Raw genomic sequence first — 17,280 nt, 5'->3', positions numbered from 1 at the left:
TTTTAAAATATATATTAGAAACCAGGTCTATTCCCAAACAAACAAGCGCTTTTGGAATGATGAAAATAAATGATATCAATCAACCAAAATAATGGCATATATAAATACAGATCAACATTAAATTCAAAAAGAAAACAAGCCCAAATAGGCTCAGGCAGCGCTTATACATATGATTATACCCATAACATGAGCAATCAATTCAACATCTGTCCATTCTATATAGTCCGTACACAATATAAATATAAAATATATATCAAAATGGAGTTTGCGATCAAATGTTGCAGAGACAAAACTGTCCTTTAAAGTCTGTTAGGATGATATTGCTGTCACTGAAAGATAACACCTTCACACTTGCACAGAAAAATGAGGGGGGTGTACAAAGAGACCCCCTCTTGAAAAAACCCTTACCAGAGAACAGCTTAAACCTTGCGTGTAAATCTCAAAACAAAACTCTACAGGCGTCTTCTGTCGCTGTTCAATCTGTGCCAGCCACTCTTAATTACTCAATTGGTCAGGTAAAAAAGTGAAAAGGAATCGGACATAGCGTAATCCCATTTAGGCAATGTTTAATGTTATTAAAAACCAAACTCCCTTCACAATGTACACTCACAAAAATCACATATGTCACAGCGACGTTCACAACATATCATCAGCTCACATCAGGTATCGTGCAGCATCTCCTCCAAGAGATGAAGTTGATTGCTCATGTTATGGGTATAATCATATGTATAAGCGCTTCCTGAGCCTATTTGGGCTTGTTATATATATATATATATATATATATATATAGATATATATCTATATATCTATATATATAGATATATATATATATATATTATTATTTTTTTCATAGTGTTGTGTATAAAGAACTGCTTAAGATTTCATTGTAATATTTAATCATGTTCACCTCAGACAGAGCCTTAATGTACTTTTTTCCCATCTTTTTCCTCATGGTCAGAGATATGGCTTTCATCTTTTTAGTCAGACTCCCCCCATGATTGGAAGCCTTGTCACCATCTGGAGGTCCTCCTCCTTCACATATACTGTCGGAATCACCCACCTATTGATAGAACAAATGCACATTAGCCAGGAAAGGTTAGTGTATAATAAAATCACCACACATTTTCACTTATAGGAATTTGCGAGGCACGTCATAAATTCAAGGCAACAAATTAAATGAGTCAGCGACCAACTAACGCTATCCATTGCAACTATACTAACTCCGTGCATTTTTTATTTCTTAAAAGGGTTCCCCAGGAAGTGTCAAAACAAAAAATAGGCAGCTCTGGCTGCAATACGCACCTCCTTTAAGGCACTTGTGGGTAGGTGAAGCGTGATACCATGGGCAGTGAGCACATGCAGTCCAAGTGCAGTAACAGGAATATGTTGTAACAAAAGTTCAGCAGTTCACAACAAGCCCAGCAGGGAGGCAACCCAACAGGGACACTTACAAAGTGAAACAGTGATAGGACAGTGGACTTTAGACCTGGACATGTTGGCAGTGTGCTCCATGAGGAGCGGAATGCGGCCTGGCCAATCTGTACCCAAAGGGGAGGTTTTCCTGGAAACTGGCCAAACCGGGAGCCAGTGTCTTAAATAGACTCTGCCTGACCCAAGATGGCCACCAAAGTCACATGTGTGGCAGCATCCAATCAGATAGCTGCCTCCTTGTAATCAAGGAAACCATAGAGGAACTAGGTTCCTTTCGAATTCCTCCCCCATCTGCATTCCCGCTGCGGATGAGCACCACCTGCCTAAACACTGTCCCTCTACAGCTATTTCTGTCTGCCACTAGATATCCTTATCCTTCTGAGTTAAATGACAGCCAGCACCATTCAACCTAGGAGACTAAGAACATCCCATGAGTATAAGACATCATGGGCTTCTCTCATGATGGGGCATAGGCATGGTCACAATGATGAAGAGAACATCACTGATATTATTTTATCTGCACCTTGATCTGTATCTTTAAGGACCACACACCGCCAGAAAAGATTTAAAGCCCAATGCAGGGTTTTTTTGGTTGAGACTCCAGTCTTGTTTTAACACATTCTGTTGTGCAACTTCCCTGTCGCATTCTAATGCAGCCTTTCTCAACCTTTTTACCTATGAGCAATGCTTCAAATATTGTTCAGGTTCTCAGGGAAACCTTGCTAAAAAAAAAACAAAAAAAAAAAAAAACACCTACAGCTCATGGTACAATAGCATGATCAATAATCTGAAGAAAGTTAAGAAAAAAAAATTGTGGCGTACTAAGTGTATTTGACACTCAGGGTAGACAATTTTGTCATCACCCACTATACAAAAAAACAAACAACTAAAACTAGAAATGTAACCTAGCCAATATATGTACAATCATATCAGTCCCTGCACTGAAGGAGTTACAATCTATGATCCCTAACTCACATTCATACATACACATCCTAGGGCCAATTAACCTAGCAGCATGTTTTTGGAGTGTGAGAGGAAACCAGAATACCCAGAAAAAACTGACACAGGCACAGGGAGAACATGCAAAGTCCAGGCAGGTAATGCTATGGTTGGGATTCAAACCAACAACCCTAGTGCCACCAGCAGAAATTCTAACCACTTACCCATTGTGCTGCCCATGGTAGCTAGTAGAAAATTGCTCCCTTGTATTAGTGTTCAGTGTAAGTGGGCACTCAACCCACCATTGGTCAAGCAACCCCTAGCAACCTCAGGAGACACCCTAGGGTTAAAAAACACCACTTTAATGTGTAGGGATGAGGCTGCCATGTAAGAAAGGGAGCTGCATGAACCAGGGAACACACAAACCTGAATTTCCACAGGCTGAGATTCAGGGGCCCTTCAGACAAGTTAAATACAGCTAACTATAGTGATTTACTGTAGCTAGTAGTCCAATCAATTGCACCACTAAATGCCTGGATATGAATTGTATTCTAAATAAGTTCAAAATTTAAAATGTGTTTAGAATGTACCTTAAAATTTAATTTATATTACCACCTTTATAAATATATGTTTAAAATTGTCCTTTTAAAAATGTCCTTTTTCAGTGATTAAGAGATTAATTTATGATCTTCCAGTCTTTTCTGCTGAAGCATAATTCTAAAACTGCAGTGCAATTTCCAAAATCAGATAATGATAATTTTATCATCCCTTCCTATTGACCATAATGCAAACCACAAGGTAAAAATATACTATACTTTAAGTCAGTGGTTCTCAACTTCTGTCCTCAGGACCCACTAACAGGCCAAGTTTTGCTTATTACCTTGGGGAGATGCAGACTAGAATACTGCAATTACTTCACCTGTGATGAACTTCAGATATCTTGCAAACCTGGCCTGTTATTGGGTCTTGAGTAAGGATGTGTGTTCGCAAACCATACGTGTAGAGCCCCGCTAGGAAGTTGGCACCGCACATCGCTAATCAAAGGCAGTGAGATATTTCCCGATCTCTGCAGCCACGGTTCTCTAAAATGTCTCACTGCTTGTGATAAGCACTCCGCAGTGCCGACTTCCTGGCTGGCTCTGCACGTGCAGTTGCGAACATGCCTGAGCTCATCCTTAGTCCTGAGGACAGGAGTTGAGAACCACTGCTTTAAGTGCATGATTTACAGTATAATATAAATGCTTTAAGGGGGATGAAATGCATATATCATATCTTCTTATATAAATAGGTAGCGCTCACCCCCACAAACGAAATAGACAGAACTGGGACACCATTAACAATGTCCTAGGCCAGGCAAGCCTTAGTATTAGTGCACCAGGGGTTAACTGCAGCAACAGTCACTAGGATCTTTCACACAGGTCTGTACACATTGTGAATGCCACCCTCCAGTCTCAGGCAGACAATTCCTCAGTGAATCTTCCAGACCGGATCCCTAGCATAACCCCACTCTTAGCTTCAGGGAATCTAGCAAAATAGGCTCCCCAGCTCTGCTATATCTGGGACCTCAATGAGAATGAGTAGAACATTCAGAAGGGCAAAAGCCCTTCAGGCTGGGGACTTCTCCTAGACAAGAACAAGGGAGCTCCAGGCTACAGACTATTTAACCACCATCTGGGAATCCTACCCCAGGGATTGGCTGATACAACATAAATATTCAGGTGATTTGCTTCATCCAGCCTACTATGTTTTATCCATCCAGCCCAACTGTAGCCAGTAAAGCCCATAAGAGCCCATAGCAATCACAGGCTGCTCAACTGAAAACAGGAGAGCCACAAGAACTATATTTGCCTAACCTAACTAGCAGCCTATCTAGGGCGGTGCTACACATATATACAAGAAAAGTAATATTCATTTAAAAAAACATTTACAACAATATTTTATTTATTTAATAACTGTTCATGTATAAATAAAAAAACAAATAATGTTACAGGTTAGTGTGCTGAAAATACCATAAGTCACCAACCTCATTTAAGTCTTCTGGTTTGGAAATAGAAGGTTTCTTGAAGCGATCAAAAGTTCCAAAACTGCTGGTACGCTAGGTGAAGAAAAGTAATAAACAAAAATCAGTGCAAACTGATTACCATAACAAAAGAGGACTGGAACATTTTTTTCTAAATGAATTGACAAATCTTTGACAAAACTAGGACTGATTGTCCCAGCTCATTTCCTAAATAAATCCTACTTCTGATCAATCAGTGACCTCCTGAACCAGACATGAACGTGAAAGTGAGTGGAAATTGCTGAAAGGGGAACTTTGGCAATTGTCCCTGCAAGATTTCCTTCCCCCCTAATTCTTTACTGGTGAAAATCACTAAAGATTACCACAATGGAGACATAAGAGCAATAAAATCTAGACTTTAGTAATAAAATCCAAAAATAAAATAAAATAAAATGGTAATTGGCAGTAAAAAAACAGATTTTTCCCCACTGCTAAAACTAGAAGAAAAGTATTGACTGAAATTCCACTTCTGAACACTATCTAAATGATATTTGTCTCTCTGTAGTCACTTTTTTAGACACTATGTACATGCACTCCAGCAAGGGCTGTATGGCATATCTGAGGGCCGGATTCCAGCTGGTGACAACAGTGGACCAGTCTGTGTAATGTGTGTTGAAATAGCCACTATTAGTTAATAGACATGCTCATGCAATAGGATGACAATGCAAAAACACAACAGAGAGACAGGGACAGAGTGTTGTCACCCCCGAACAGGAGAAGCCTTCACGAAAACCTTCACAGCAGGATCACCATTCTATTGTTTTTTTGAAATATGCCGATTTAAAAATATTGAAAATTACTGTTGAAAACACATTTATGTGATATATCATATGGGATTTCAGTGATTAGCTTTACATACACTTGGATGCAAAAATATACTTTAAAGTCCATTTTAAAACTTGCATCTTTTTATACATAGTCCTGTAGCCCTCTATCCTATACATTATTATTTTTTGCTTAGAAATACCTTAAAATATCCTTTGCTTAATGTGAAAATGTTGTTTCCAGATCTGACATTGCAGTGCCCTGTGCAAACAGAGCTGACTAACAGCCACACCTCTTGTCTTCGGGCAAATATCTCCTAAACCGTATAGGTTTGGGAGATATTTCTTGGACCTTCAGGTAAGCCTTAATCTAGGCTTACCTGTAGGTCAAAGTGGTTTGTAAGGGTTTAAAACCACTTTAAAATCCTTCAAAATCCTCTTCATGTTCATCCTCTGATATCATAAGTTCATCAATGACATCTTGTAGTACATTCGTAAGACAATCATCATATGGATCCAATTCCACATCAGATGGTGTGGCCTTAGCTTCGGCTTCCCCTTCACCTTGCCACAAGTCATCGTCCTCCATACCATCCAATGAATTTAATATGCCACACTTCTTGAAAGACTTGATTACTTTTTCTGGATCAATATCATTTCAGGCTTTTATGACAAAGTTGCACAAAACATCCAACTGTGGAGCACGCAAGTTTCCTCCTTTTGTGAATGACTTTTCGCCGCTAACCATCCATTCATTCTACTGTTCTTGAATGCAATCTTTAAATGGTTTGTTTAGGCATGCATCCAGTGGCTGTACCAACGATGTATTTCCTTTGCGCTGGGAGTTAAATGAGCCCTGAACATATCCCACATCAGTAGGCTACGTTCTCGACGAAGTCCACCTGGTCATCTACTCCATACATTTTCAAGCCATAGCTTTATTTATTCATCCATCCAGCCTTTTTCATTAACATGTACAAAAACTCCAACCGGGAACTTGATTTACGGCATTGTTTTTCTTTTTAAAATAATCATGGGTCTTAGTTTGGCACCATCAGCTGTACATGCTAGTGCCACAGTAAAACTGGACTTCTCATGTCCTTTTGTTTTAATTAACACAGTTTTGGCACCTTTTGAATTGACTGTTTTATTTCCAACCATGTCGAAATTCATAGGAGTTTCATCCATATTTCCAATCTGACTTAACGCATAGCCATGTTTCTTGCGCTGTTCTATTACATATCGATGGAAATTACTTACTTTGCCATCGAGATCTGCAGGTAATTTTTGTGCAATTGTGGTCTTTTGCCTCAGTACCAGATCATGTCTTTCTAAGAACCTAGAACACCAGGATATAGTGGCCTTAAATCCTTTGCTGTGATCTGGGTTAGATTTGGCCCACTGAAGTGCAAAAATCCGTATGCTGTTTCGTGTCACTACAAAACCATTGTGACGATGCTCATGCACCAAGTCTGCTACATGCTTCTCGAGTTCTGGCCAATGTGGGGTGCCTCTTCTTAATGCACACTTAGCCCTTGGCATACAATTTAATGCATCTTCCTTTGCTTTCCAGTCTCGGACCATCTTTTCCATTACTCCATATTGTCTTGCAGCAGTGCAGTTATTATGTTCCTTGGCAAAGTTTACAACTTTGAGCTTGAAATTGGCTTCATGTTTCCTTCTCCTTGCTGGAGCCATGCTGGGGCCCTGTCTAGCAGCCATTTCACACTACAGGAAATCTGAAATCTGTCAGGTATTGTAATCTGTTAGGTATTACGCTATAATTTTTATGAAATCAAAAAGGAAACTGGTGAACTACAAGAAATCCCACAATTTTTAGGTAGCAACAATGACTCCTCTACTCCAAATCACCATAAATCATACCAGTATTTTATATGAAGTGGAGATCCGGAGCTGGATGTGCAGTACAGGATGTGGCTACCAGTACTCACAGTATACTGTATGATGCTTTGTAATATACCCTACAGTAGCGCCAGGAAGACACAGTACCGTATATAGTAGAGCCAGGTACACACAGTAAACGGTAATATGATGCTTTGTTAGTAGGTAAAGTATACCGTATATGATGTTTTGTAATTCCGGTACAGGAGAGCCAGGTACCGGTACGCAACAGTAAATGGTAATATGATGCTTTGTTGGTAGGTACAGTATACCGTATATGATGCTTTGTAATTCCGGTAAAGTAGAGCCAGGTACACACAGTAAACGGTAACATGATGCTTTGTTAGTAGGTACAGTATACCGTATATGATGCTTTGTTAGTGGGTACAGTATACCATATATAATGCTTTGTTAGTGGGTACAGTATACTGTATATGATGCTTTGTTAGTGGGTACAATATACCTTATATGATGGTACAGTATTATGCTTTGTTAGTAGGTACAGTATGATGGTTTGTTACTGCAAACTTGTCAAGTTGTCACTTCCTCACTGGTTAAACTTTTGATGCACTGTATGATAGGGCTTTTAAATTTGACAAAGTACCGTACAGTATACCGGTAGTTTGTTTGTATAGTCCGGTAGAATTACAGAATACAGTGTGCACCACTGAGCCAATCACGGCAGGCAATGCATTTTACTACTCTGTTGATGGATGCAAAGCCTGCTCGGATTGGCAGAGGCTGTGACATCATCAGCCCACGTCGCTCCGACTCATGTATCCTGCTCGGATTGGCAGAGGCTGTTAGTCCAATCCGAGCAGGCTTAACAGGCTCTGCATTCATCAACAGTGCATCGCCCGCCAAGATTGGCTGAGCGGCGCACACTGTGTGCACACAGGATCACCCGGCGGCCTCTCCACCCGGTACGGAGCACCGTACGATCGTCTGGTGGCCTGTTATCCAGCTACTGAGGAACCCGGTAGGCTTTACCAGGTACTGAGCTTCCTCTTCCTACACCTCCCGGTGTATAAGACGACCCCCGGTTTTTGGCGGTGGAATTCGGGTGTAAAAGGTCATCTTATACGCCGGCAAATACTATACAAACTCTCAAGGCACCCAGATTAAAAAAGGCAAATGTTACTTATGTGCAGCCAGCTCGTTATCCAATTTTTTATGCACTCTCTTTTTTACATTTAAATGTTACTTATGTTACCCCCATCATCACATAGTTCCCCTATCACAGAGTCAAAGGCCCCATCACATCAAAGTGATTATACATGAGAGCCCCAACACATCAGAGTACTTCCATGACAGAGCCCCCCATCATCAGAGTATTCCCATAACATTACAGTGCCCCACACCACATAGCCCTCCCTGGATCACAGACTGATTTTATTCATCTCTGAACCAGGGTCAGTTGGGTCTCATGCATGCAACACCCCTTTGACACACAAAAGGCACTCCAGGGTGCACAGTACATTGGCTGAGAAACACCATTATAGAGTGCACTCTGGTGCCTATTTTCTCCAACCCAAACTCGCTCATCCATATCTTTATGGACCTTGCTTTGTGTACTGGTGCGCAGTCATGTTGGAACAGTAAAGGGCCACCCCCAAACTGTTCTCATGAAGATGGGAGCGTGAAATTGTCCAAAATGTCTTGGAATGCTAACTCCTTAAGAGTTCCCTTCATTGGAATTAAGGGGCCAAGCCCAACCCCTGAAAAACAACCCCACACCATAATCCCCCTCCACCAAATGATTTACAGTAGGCCAGTGCACAAAGAAAGGTCCATAAAGACACTGATGAGAAAGTTTGGGGTGGAGGAACTTGACTGGCCTGCACTGACTTGACCTCAACCCAATAGAACACCTTTGGGATGAATTAGAGCGAAGACTGTGAGCCAGGCCTTCTCATCCAACATCAGCGCCTGACCTCACAAATGAGCTTCTGGAAGAATGGTCAAACATTCCCATAGACATACTCCTAAACCTTGTGGACAGCCTTCCCAGAAGAGTTGAAGCTGTTATAGCTGCAAAGGGTGGACCAACTCAATATTGCACTGTATGGACTGAGACTTTGCCTTTAAAATTCATGCACATATAAAGGCAAGCATCCCAGTACTTTTGACAGTATAGTGTATGTTCTTCCTGTGCCTGTCTAGGTTTCCTGTGGGTATTCCGGTTTCTTCCTACACTCCAAAGACATGCTGGTAGGTTAATTGGCTCCTGTCAAAATTAGCCATAGTATGTGTGTAGCCCCTGTTCCTAAAAATGGGGCTATAATACAAATGTTGTTTTTGGCTGAGCTTTAACCAGCTCAGATTGATTGTACATGGTTTATTTGGTTCTGTTCTAATTTGACTGTGTTGTGCATTTCCCACTGTTGCCAGTAGGTGTCACTGGTACCCAAAGGACAGTGTGAGAATAACAACTCAGTTAAGCTGTAATGAATATTCTTGTTCCAGAAACAGCCCAGTAGGAGGTTCCTGCCACTTTGCATTCTGGGAAGGGGTATTTATTTGACAGATGCCATGTGCTTAGGGGAGTTCTCACCTCGTGGCCCTCCAGGCCTGAAGCTACGTTGCTGCAAGCTGTGCAAGTAGGCCCAGAAGCCTGTCTTCAGAGGTGGTCCTTAGGCTGTCTTGCCTGTTTGGAAGAAGCCGAGCCAAGCTGAGGAGATCCGGGAGAGGACCCTTGCTGGAGAGAGCCAGGATGAAGGCTGGTCTCTCAGGAGGGCCTGGTGACTCGTTTGGAGGATTCATCTACATCTATCTACCCTCAAAGTACTGCCAGGTCGGCTTTAAAGGTTCTGGTACTGTGAGGCTGTTCTACAATCCAATCAAGGTAACAAACTCCTGGCTGCTAAGTTTGTTAGAGAGACTTATCCAGGCATTTACTGGTTGCTAGGTCTGTGTGAGAGACCTACCCAGATATTCAAGATCTGCTAGAAGAAAGCTGTGTTTTTGTCCTTTAACCTAAAGAGTCTGTAAGTGATCTGCTACAAAAGGGTATCTGAAACATCTCCTCAACCCCTTTACTACTACTTCTTTCAAGTTCTTCATTAAAGCATTGAAAACTACCTAAAGTGACTGGGGCCCATATTTGTTCTAACTTACCATTATAGCCATGGACTCAGCCCTGGGGTGAATGTAAGCTCGCTCCCTGTATCTGAAGGTACCTTTCTGCTTCCAGGAGATCCAGGGGTGCGCTACAAATGTATGTATGGATGTGAGTTAGGGACTTTAGATTTGCGGGGCAGGGACTGATGTAAATGTACAATATATGTAAAGTGCTGCGCAGATTGTTGACTCTTTATAAGTTCTTGTAATAAATAAATAAATAACTATATATCAATGTCTGTGACTTCACTTGGGCTTTAAGCTGTACTTTAGCAGACTTGCTTTTACTGAGCTGTGCTATGCTACTGTCTTTTGAAGTGTGTCTCTGGTCATATTTTGAAATTGCTGCATGTCAGATTACCCACCCTGCCCATCCTTACAATGCCGCCCACCCGTGTGCCAACAACGCTTAGACATGACACGCACAGGCAGAAGGGGCTAATCTGCCCTCATTATCTTTACCACTGTCAGACTCACTTCCATCTCTATTCCTGCTGGCCTCTAAAAAGACAGAAGTAGCTTTTGATGTGTCAGCAAGCTATCAAACTTGGCAAACATGGCAAGAAACAGGGCAGAGGAGGGGGAAGAAAAACTCCCTGCGAGTTCTGGGATTCGACTCGTGCCCTAGCCTTATTTTGCAACACTTTTGTGTTTTAAAATTCCCGAAAACAGTGCAGCTCCCTGTATCCGAGGTCCTACACAAAGTAAAAAGGCCAGCACCAGATTAGTTTATTTGATGTATCACTTTGATTCATCTAGTTAATGATCAGAGCAGAACACAGCCCTTGGCGCTGTTTTGTTTCTGCGAGCCTCCCTCCAGCGACGTCCTGCCATTAATTCACTGGCATGTGCCAACTCAGCATATCAAGGTCACTCTTGTCTTTCAAGGGGAACCTTTGGAGACATAATAAAACTGACAGAAAGTTCTTTTTTTTTTTGCATGCTTTATGTTTCTGGAGTTCAACGGTAGCAGTTAATATCAGTGAGCTTATAGAGTTTGTGATCTTTATGCTTCAAGATTGTTTTTTTTTTTTTTTTGGATGATACAGTTTTTGAAGATAAAATAGTGACAGATTTATGCAATCTTCCTAGGAAATATGTAATCTGCAGCAGGTTTGAAATGCAAGATGTCTTTTCTTAAAAAAAAAAAAATAGCAGTTTGCTGCCCTTGCAGATTGAAGTTAGTAAATTGTTTACTTGTGTGTTCTGCTGTATCTTGCTTTTTTTTTTTTTCACTGCTAGGAAAGCCGCTGTCCGCTGTTATATGCATCTAAACCATCCACATTACATGACCCTGTGCAGTTTTTGAAAAACAACCTTGTTCATATGTGCGGCTATACTGCCATCCCTTTAAAATGCCTACCAACCATGGCGCAACTGCATGCATTTCATGCAGTTTCAGGGCAGTTGCAGAATGGCCCTATTCACTTGAATGGGTCACCACCTGACAAACATAACATTTTATAAAATTTTTGCCACAGCAATGAAACAAAGCATTGTGGCTATTGCATGGGTACAGCCTTGAGCGGCTGCATTTCTATGTGTAGCTGAGCAGTCAGGGGGTGTTAAAACTTCAGCTCAGCCACCTGCATTATCTTCTTCATGACCGCTCTATAGCCAAATGACGGCTACAGCGTGGTCGCACATTGTGCTTCTCACTCCTTCCCTGCAGCGCACAGGCATCTGTGTTCGCTGTGCACTTAAAACACAGCTGATCAAAGATCGTGGCAAAGCACCAATCACAGTGATCAGCTGTGTCCAATTACAGCTGATAACAGTGAAAACAGATATCAGCATTCCTCTCCTAACGCTGACAGCGCATGAGGAGAGGAGAGCTGATAACCGGCATTTTCGATCTTTTTTCATTTGTTTAGCAAAAGCAACCCAATGGGGAATAGATACCACCAAAAGAAAGCTCTATCTGTTTAAAAGTAATTAAAAATGTTTGTTTGGGTACAGTGTTACCTGGCCTCGTAATTGTCATTCAAAGTGTGACAGCGCTAAAAGCTGAAAATTTGCCTGGGCAGGAAGGGATTAAAAGTGCCCAGTAGGCAAGTGGTTAACCACCACCCTTGTGAACGAACCCTTGTTCGAGGCCTCATGCATACTGCTGCTCCTAACCCGATGTTTATGGGGCTTCTGGAGTTTTTTGCTTAAGCCCCTGAAGGCACCTCAATGTTTCCATGCACAAGTAAGCTTTTAGAGGAGTTTAGAGTCAGTCAAAGCTCCTTCTCCTGAATGCAGAAGAATTGCGTTCAGGAGAGGATTTGAGCATAAAAACGGCAAAGACTGCTAAAAGTGCCTAAGCATGCCTAAGCGCTAGGTGGGTTTAGCACTTCAGAGTTTATTAATTTCAATGGTCATAATAACTTACAATTCTGGCCAATAAAATAAACACCCAAACACCAAATGCCGCTAAACTCGCCTAAACTGGTTTGAAAAGACGCAGCTTAGGTGAGTTTTTAAATGCTAATTTTCTCCTGTCGGGGGAAACAGAGTTTACAATAAACCAGTGGGCATGAGGCCTTAGAGAAAAAAATGCTTTTTTTATTGAGTCATATGCATGTAGAAGAAATCAGAAAAACCTATTTGTGGACAACCATCTGCCTATTGGCAACCAGAGTGGGTGAGCAAAATGAGCAAATGAGTCCACTTGATGCAGATGCTTATGGACTATAGGGAACAGGGATGTATCAGGGGCTGAAGCTGCCTGAGGCAGCCATTACCGAACACTTGCTTGGTGCCTGGCATGAATACTTTGGCCTCGGTGCTGCCTCTACTGTGCCTTCATGAGTACCGCCATATGTGGCTGAGCCATTAGCCGCACCGCTCTGATAAAGGATTTGTTACCTTTATTTAAAGATTGGCAGGCAACTGCGTTATCAATTTGATCCAGCATACAGCTCCCCTGCTGTCTGCAGAAGATAAAATCAGCAGGGGTGAAGTAAATGAGCATCTATCTAAAAACCCATCATACAGGAACAGGCTGGCCTTTCATTAGCTGGGGAGAGGATAGTGGCTGCAGCAGATATTGACTATGTGCAGTTTCCATTAGGTACATTGCAAGAGAGTAGAAGACTGTTGCAACCCTGTTGTGTTTTCATTTTAAGGTGCTTCTGTATTAAATATAAATTCAAAAGATGAATGCAAAGTTTTAAAATAAGTGTAGCCCAGACTTCATGCCTGGGCTTGATAATAAACAGCTTCGGCGGTTGATAGGAATAGGTAGAACCAGGTGCATGCATTTTGTTACCCAAAAGGGTTGGATGTCAACGCAAGACATTTCCACTCTTTCCCAGCCTCCCTAGAGCCATGGTCTGCCTTTCAATTGTCACACTTTTTAAGGTCTATAGCAGAACTATATGTAAGGCCACTGACACCCGATGAGCGTTTATGTGCGGAGGGGGAACATGTACCACACGTTGTCACTTTTGTATAAACAGATTATTCAGCCTCCAGAAGGCCAGATTCTTGTGTATATACGACGCTGGGAAGAGGACCTCCAGATCTTTTTTACAAGATCACAAATTAACAGGATTTTTATATTGGCTCATAAATGTTCCATAGCAATCCGCTTTCAAGAACAGGGTTATAAGCTATTGGTTAGGTGGTATAGGGTTTCTGCCTTAATGAATAAATTCTACCCGAAAATTTCTAAGCTATGCTGGTGATGTAATAAAGAGACTGGGACATTACTACACTTTTTTTGGCAGTGCCCTTTAATTACAGCATTCTGGAAGGATGTGGGGGAGATGATTAAAAAATTTACACTTGTTGACCTTGGTTTGGACCCTTTGGGCTACCTCTGGCATTTAAATGAACAACCCCTTCACCACTATAGAAAGATGTTGTTAACGCAAATGCTGAATGCTGCCCGGGCTTGTATTCCAGACATGTGGATGTCCACGGCTACACCTTCTCTTAAACACTGGTTTTCTAGGCTAGACAAAATTAGGACAATGGAATTTTTGACAGCGTCTGTATATGGTAGAGAGGAGGACTGTAGGGATACCTGACGGCCATGGATAACAGATAACATTTTCGGGCACCGCTCAATATGTTGATTGCATTTCCGTATAGGTTGGGAGGGTGGATTCATAAGGACGAGCTGGACCCTGATGGGGGAACTCGGGGAGGAGGCAGCGAAGGTTCTGAGTTTGAGTTAGTTATATTTAATTCTTCTTTTTTCTCTTCTTTTTTTTTTTTTTTCTTCTCCTTTTCTCTGTTTTTTAGTAGATTTTGGGGCCAAGAGAAAGGTTTCTCATTTTAAAGTAGTTAAGTTAAGGTATAAGCATATAGGGTAACAATTGCAGTAATCAATGCATATCGACATATTTTGGAGGTTATTATTTGATTCAAAGTGAATTTGCATTAAGGTGGTGTATTCATTTATATTCTGCCTTAATCTCCTATCTTTAGTTTATAAATTTAATAAGTGTCAATGTTGGCCTATTAGATGTATATGCTTAACGAAGTTGGTTTCGTAATAGGTTTATTTCTTGGTTTGTCTTCTTTTTCTACATGATTGTTTATATTTCGAAAAATCTTTGAATAAAGAGTTATACATAAAAAATAAATAAATAAGTGTAGTGCTAAACCCCCCCATAGGAGCTGCTGATTAGGATGGGTTCTTTGCTGCAACCTTGTCCAAAAAAAAACTCAGACACTCTAACGCACCAGGTTGAGTGTATAAACGTATAATATCACAGGAAATCACTGAAAGTAATAATTAGTACCTAGTAGTAGCACTATATCAAAGAAAACACACACCAAACAAGGTAGTAAAGACAAACTTAATATATTACCACCCACTCTGGTTGCTAATAGGCAAGCATAAAGTGGATTAACAATGGTAATAACACGATTTAACAACAATAGAATGGTAAGGACTAGGCACAAGATGAATTTGGCATCCAGATCAGCAATGCCAACTCAAGTGCAGCAGTGAAGTAGTAAAGTTGAATTACCGAGTGCTGGAACTATATGGCCAAAGCGCATTTATAGTGGCAATGCTAGTCCTAGACCGACTGAGCATGCACTGACCAAATAAAATAGAGGATGGTAGCAGAGCGGGCAGGGGAACAAAGGGGCATACAGAATAATTATTACAGGAGGGGCAGTCCTTTGAGATGTTCTTTTGCTGGCTATCGTTGGGGCCCTCTAGGAGCATTGGGGCAATTAGCAACAGTTCCAGTTAACCTGAATGCAGTATAGTTATGGTATAGTCTTGCACAGGTGCAAGTTAGATGTGGTTTAGATGGGGTAAAGGTTTGTTATAATGTGTTTAGGGTTTGTCTAGGAGCAGTCTAGGTTCGGAAAAAGTGTGGTATAAGGTGCTAGGTAACCCAGCACTTGACTATATAAGTGCTTGCACATACCATCCTGGCTGCTCATTCTAGCGCTAATAAGCTTAAAAAAACTCCACTGCCGTCAATAATTCATTGCTCAATGCTACTTCAGTGCTCTGAGACTTGAGTACTATAACATGAAGGTAGGGGGAGCATGTTCAGTCCTATACAAGTTTTGAACTTCAGAAAGAAGTGGTGGAAAATGCATAGAAAATGTGCGCAAACAGCCCATGGTATCGGTTCTGAAGAAGGTTACTCATGGAATAGTATAAAGTCACTGTAATGCTGCAAACAAAAAACATATGGGTTGTTGTATAACTCTGTGACACATCAGTAGTAAACTTATTTATTTGCAAAATTGCTTTCAATAAATAATTGCATTTTGATTACTTTTCAGCAAAATTTGACCCATTTTTAACTCTTCAGTCTGTAAAAAAACTGTTACTGTGTCTTAGCCTTACAATAACCAGACAGCACACGTTGCTGTACCTGCCAGTGAAGCTGATCATTAATTTGTAAGTGTTATATGCTCCTTAGGACTTTCTGTACTATTGTTGTGTGGATTAAATACAATAAACATCTTCTTAGCCACCTGAGTACTAGCTTGTATATACAGTGCCTTGAAAAAAGTATTCATACCCCTTGGAATTTTCCACATTTTGCCATGTTGTCCATACATTGTAGAACTACCTTTCGCTGCAATTACAGCCCATTACAGCAGTTTTTGCCCATTCTCTTTAGCAAAATAACTCAAGCTCTGTCTGATTGGATGGAGAGTGTCTGAGAACAGCAATTTTAAAGTCTTGCCACAGATTCTCAATTGGATTTAGGTCTGGACTTTGGCTGGGCAATTCTAACACATGAATATGCTTTGATTTAAACCATTCCATTGTAGCTCTGGCTGTAAGTTTAGGGTCGTTCTGCTGGAAGGTGAACCTTCACCCCAGTCTCAAGTCTTTTTCAGACTCTAAAGCCCCATACACACTATCCGATTTTCTGCTGATTTTTTACTTCAGAATTACCAAAGCCATGTAGTGGAAGGGCCTGCCTGATTGCATACACATTGAAACTCCTAAGGTTTGACCTCATATTATATGGTTTTGGTAAATCTGAAGGAAAAAAAACAGCAGAAAATATGATGTGTGTATGGGGCTTAACAGGTTTTCTTCTAAGATTCCCCTGTATTTGGCTCCATCCATCTGACCAGCTTCCCTGTCCCTGCTGAAGAAAAGCTTTCCCACAACATGATGCTGCCACCGCCATGTTTCATGGTGGGGACGGTGTGTTCAGGGTGATGTGCAGTGTTAGTAAAATAAATGTACCCTTTTGATTGTAACATGACAAAATATGGAAAATTTTAAGGGGTATGAATACTTTTTAAAGGCATTGTACCCCATTCATCCAATTTCTTCACCATGCAGCACTGTGCTCCAATTTATTTCATGTTATTGTCCTTTTATTGGTATTTAGTAACTACAGGGTTTTATTTATTACTATATTAAGAAAAAAAGTCCTCCAACATTGGGATTGCTTACATTTACCTTTCATTGTTTTAGCTTACAAAAAACAGTCCCACAATTATTGGTGATCATTAGTGGCAGTTTAGTTGGGGGGGTCACCTTGATGACTGACCACCATCACCCGCTGATTGACGAGGAAGAAGACAGAACAGAGATCTATCAATATAAACAATACAGAGCTCTGTCCTGTCAGCAGG

General features: G+C 41.1%; 1 protein-coding gene across 3 annotated transcripts in view; it reads right to left on the bottom strand.

Moving 5' to 3' along the window:
* Nucleotides 1–17,280, bottom strand: part of SAMSN1 (SAM domain, SH3 domain and nuclear localization signals 1) — a 185,762-nt gene that overhangs the window by 29,574 nt on the left and 138,908 nt on the right. For all 3 annotated transcript variants that reach the window (XM_077480065.1, XM_077480066.1, XM_077480067.1), the window contains 2 exons: nt 4,394–4,465; nt 908–1,060 (listed from right to left, as the gene is read on the bottom strand). In XM_077480065.1, coding sequence (XP_077336191.1) covers nt 908–1,060; nt 4,394–4,465 — 225 coding nt within the window. The remainder of the gene's footprint in view (nt 1–907; nt 1,061–4,393; nt 4,466–17,280) is intronic.

Source organism: Lithobates pipiens, unplaced genomic scaffold, assembly GCF_037356315.1.
Source record: "Lithobates pipiens isolate NorthernLeopardFrog02 unplaced genomic scaffold, aLitPip1_a1.2 Scaffold_16, whole genome shotgun sequence".
NCBI classification, from domain to species: domain Eukaryota; kingdom Metazoa; phylum Chordata; class Amphibia; order Anura; family Ranidae; genus Lithobates; species Lithobates pipiens.
This window is presented reverse-complemented; position numbering and strand designations above follow the sequence as displayed.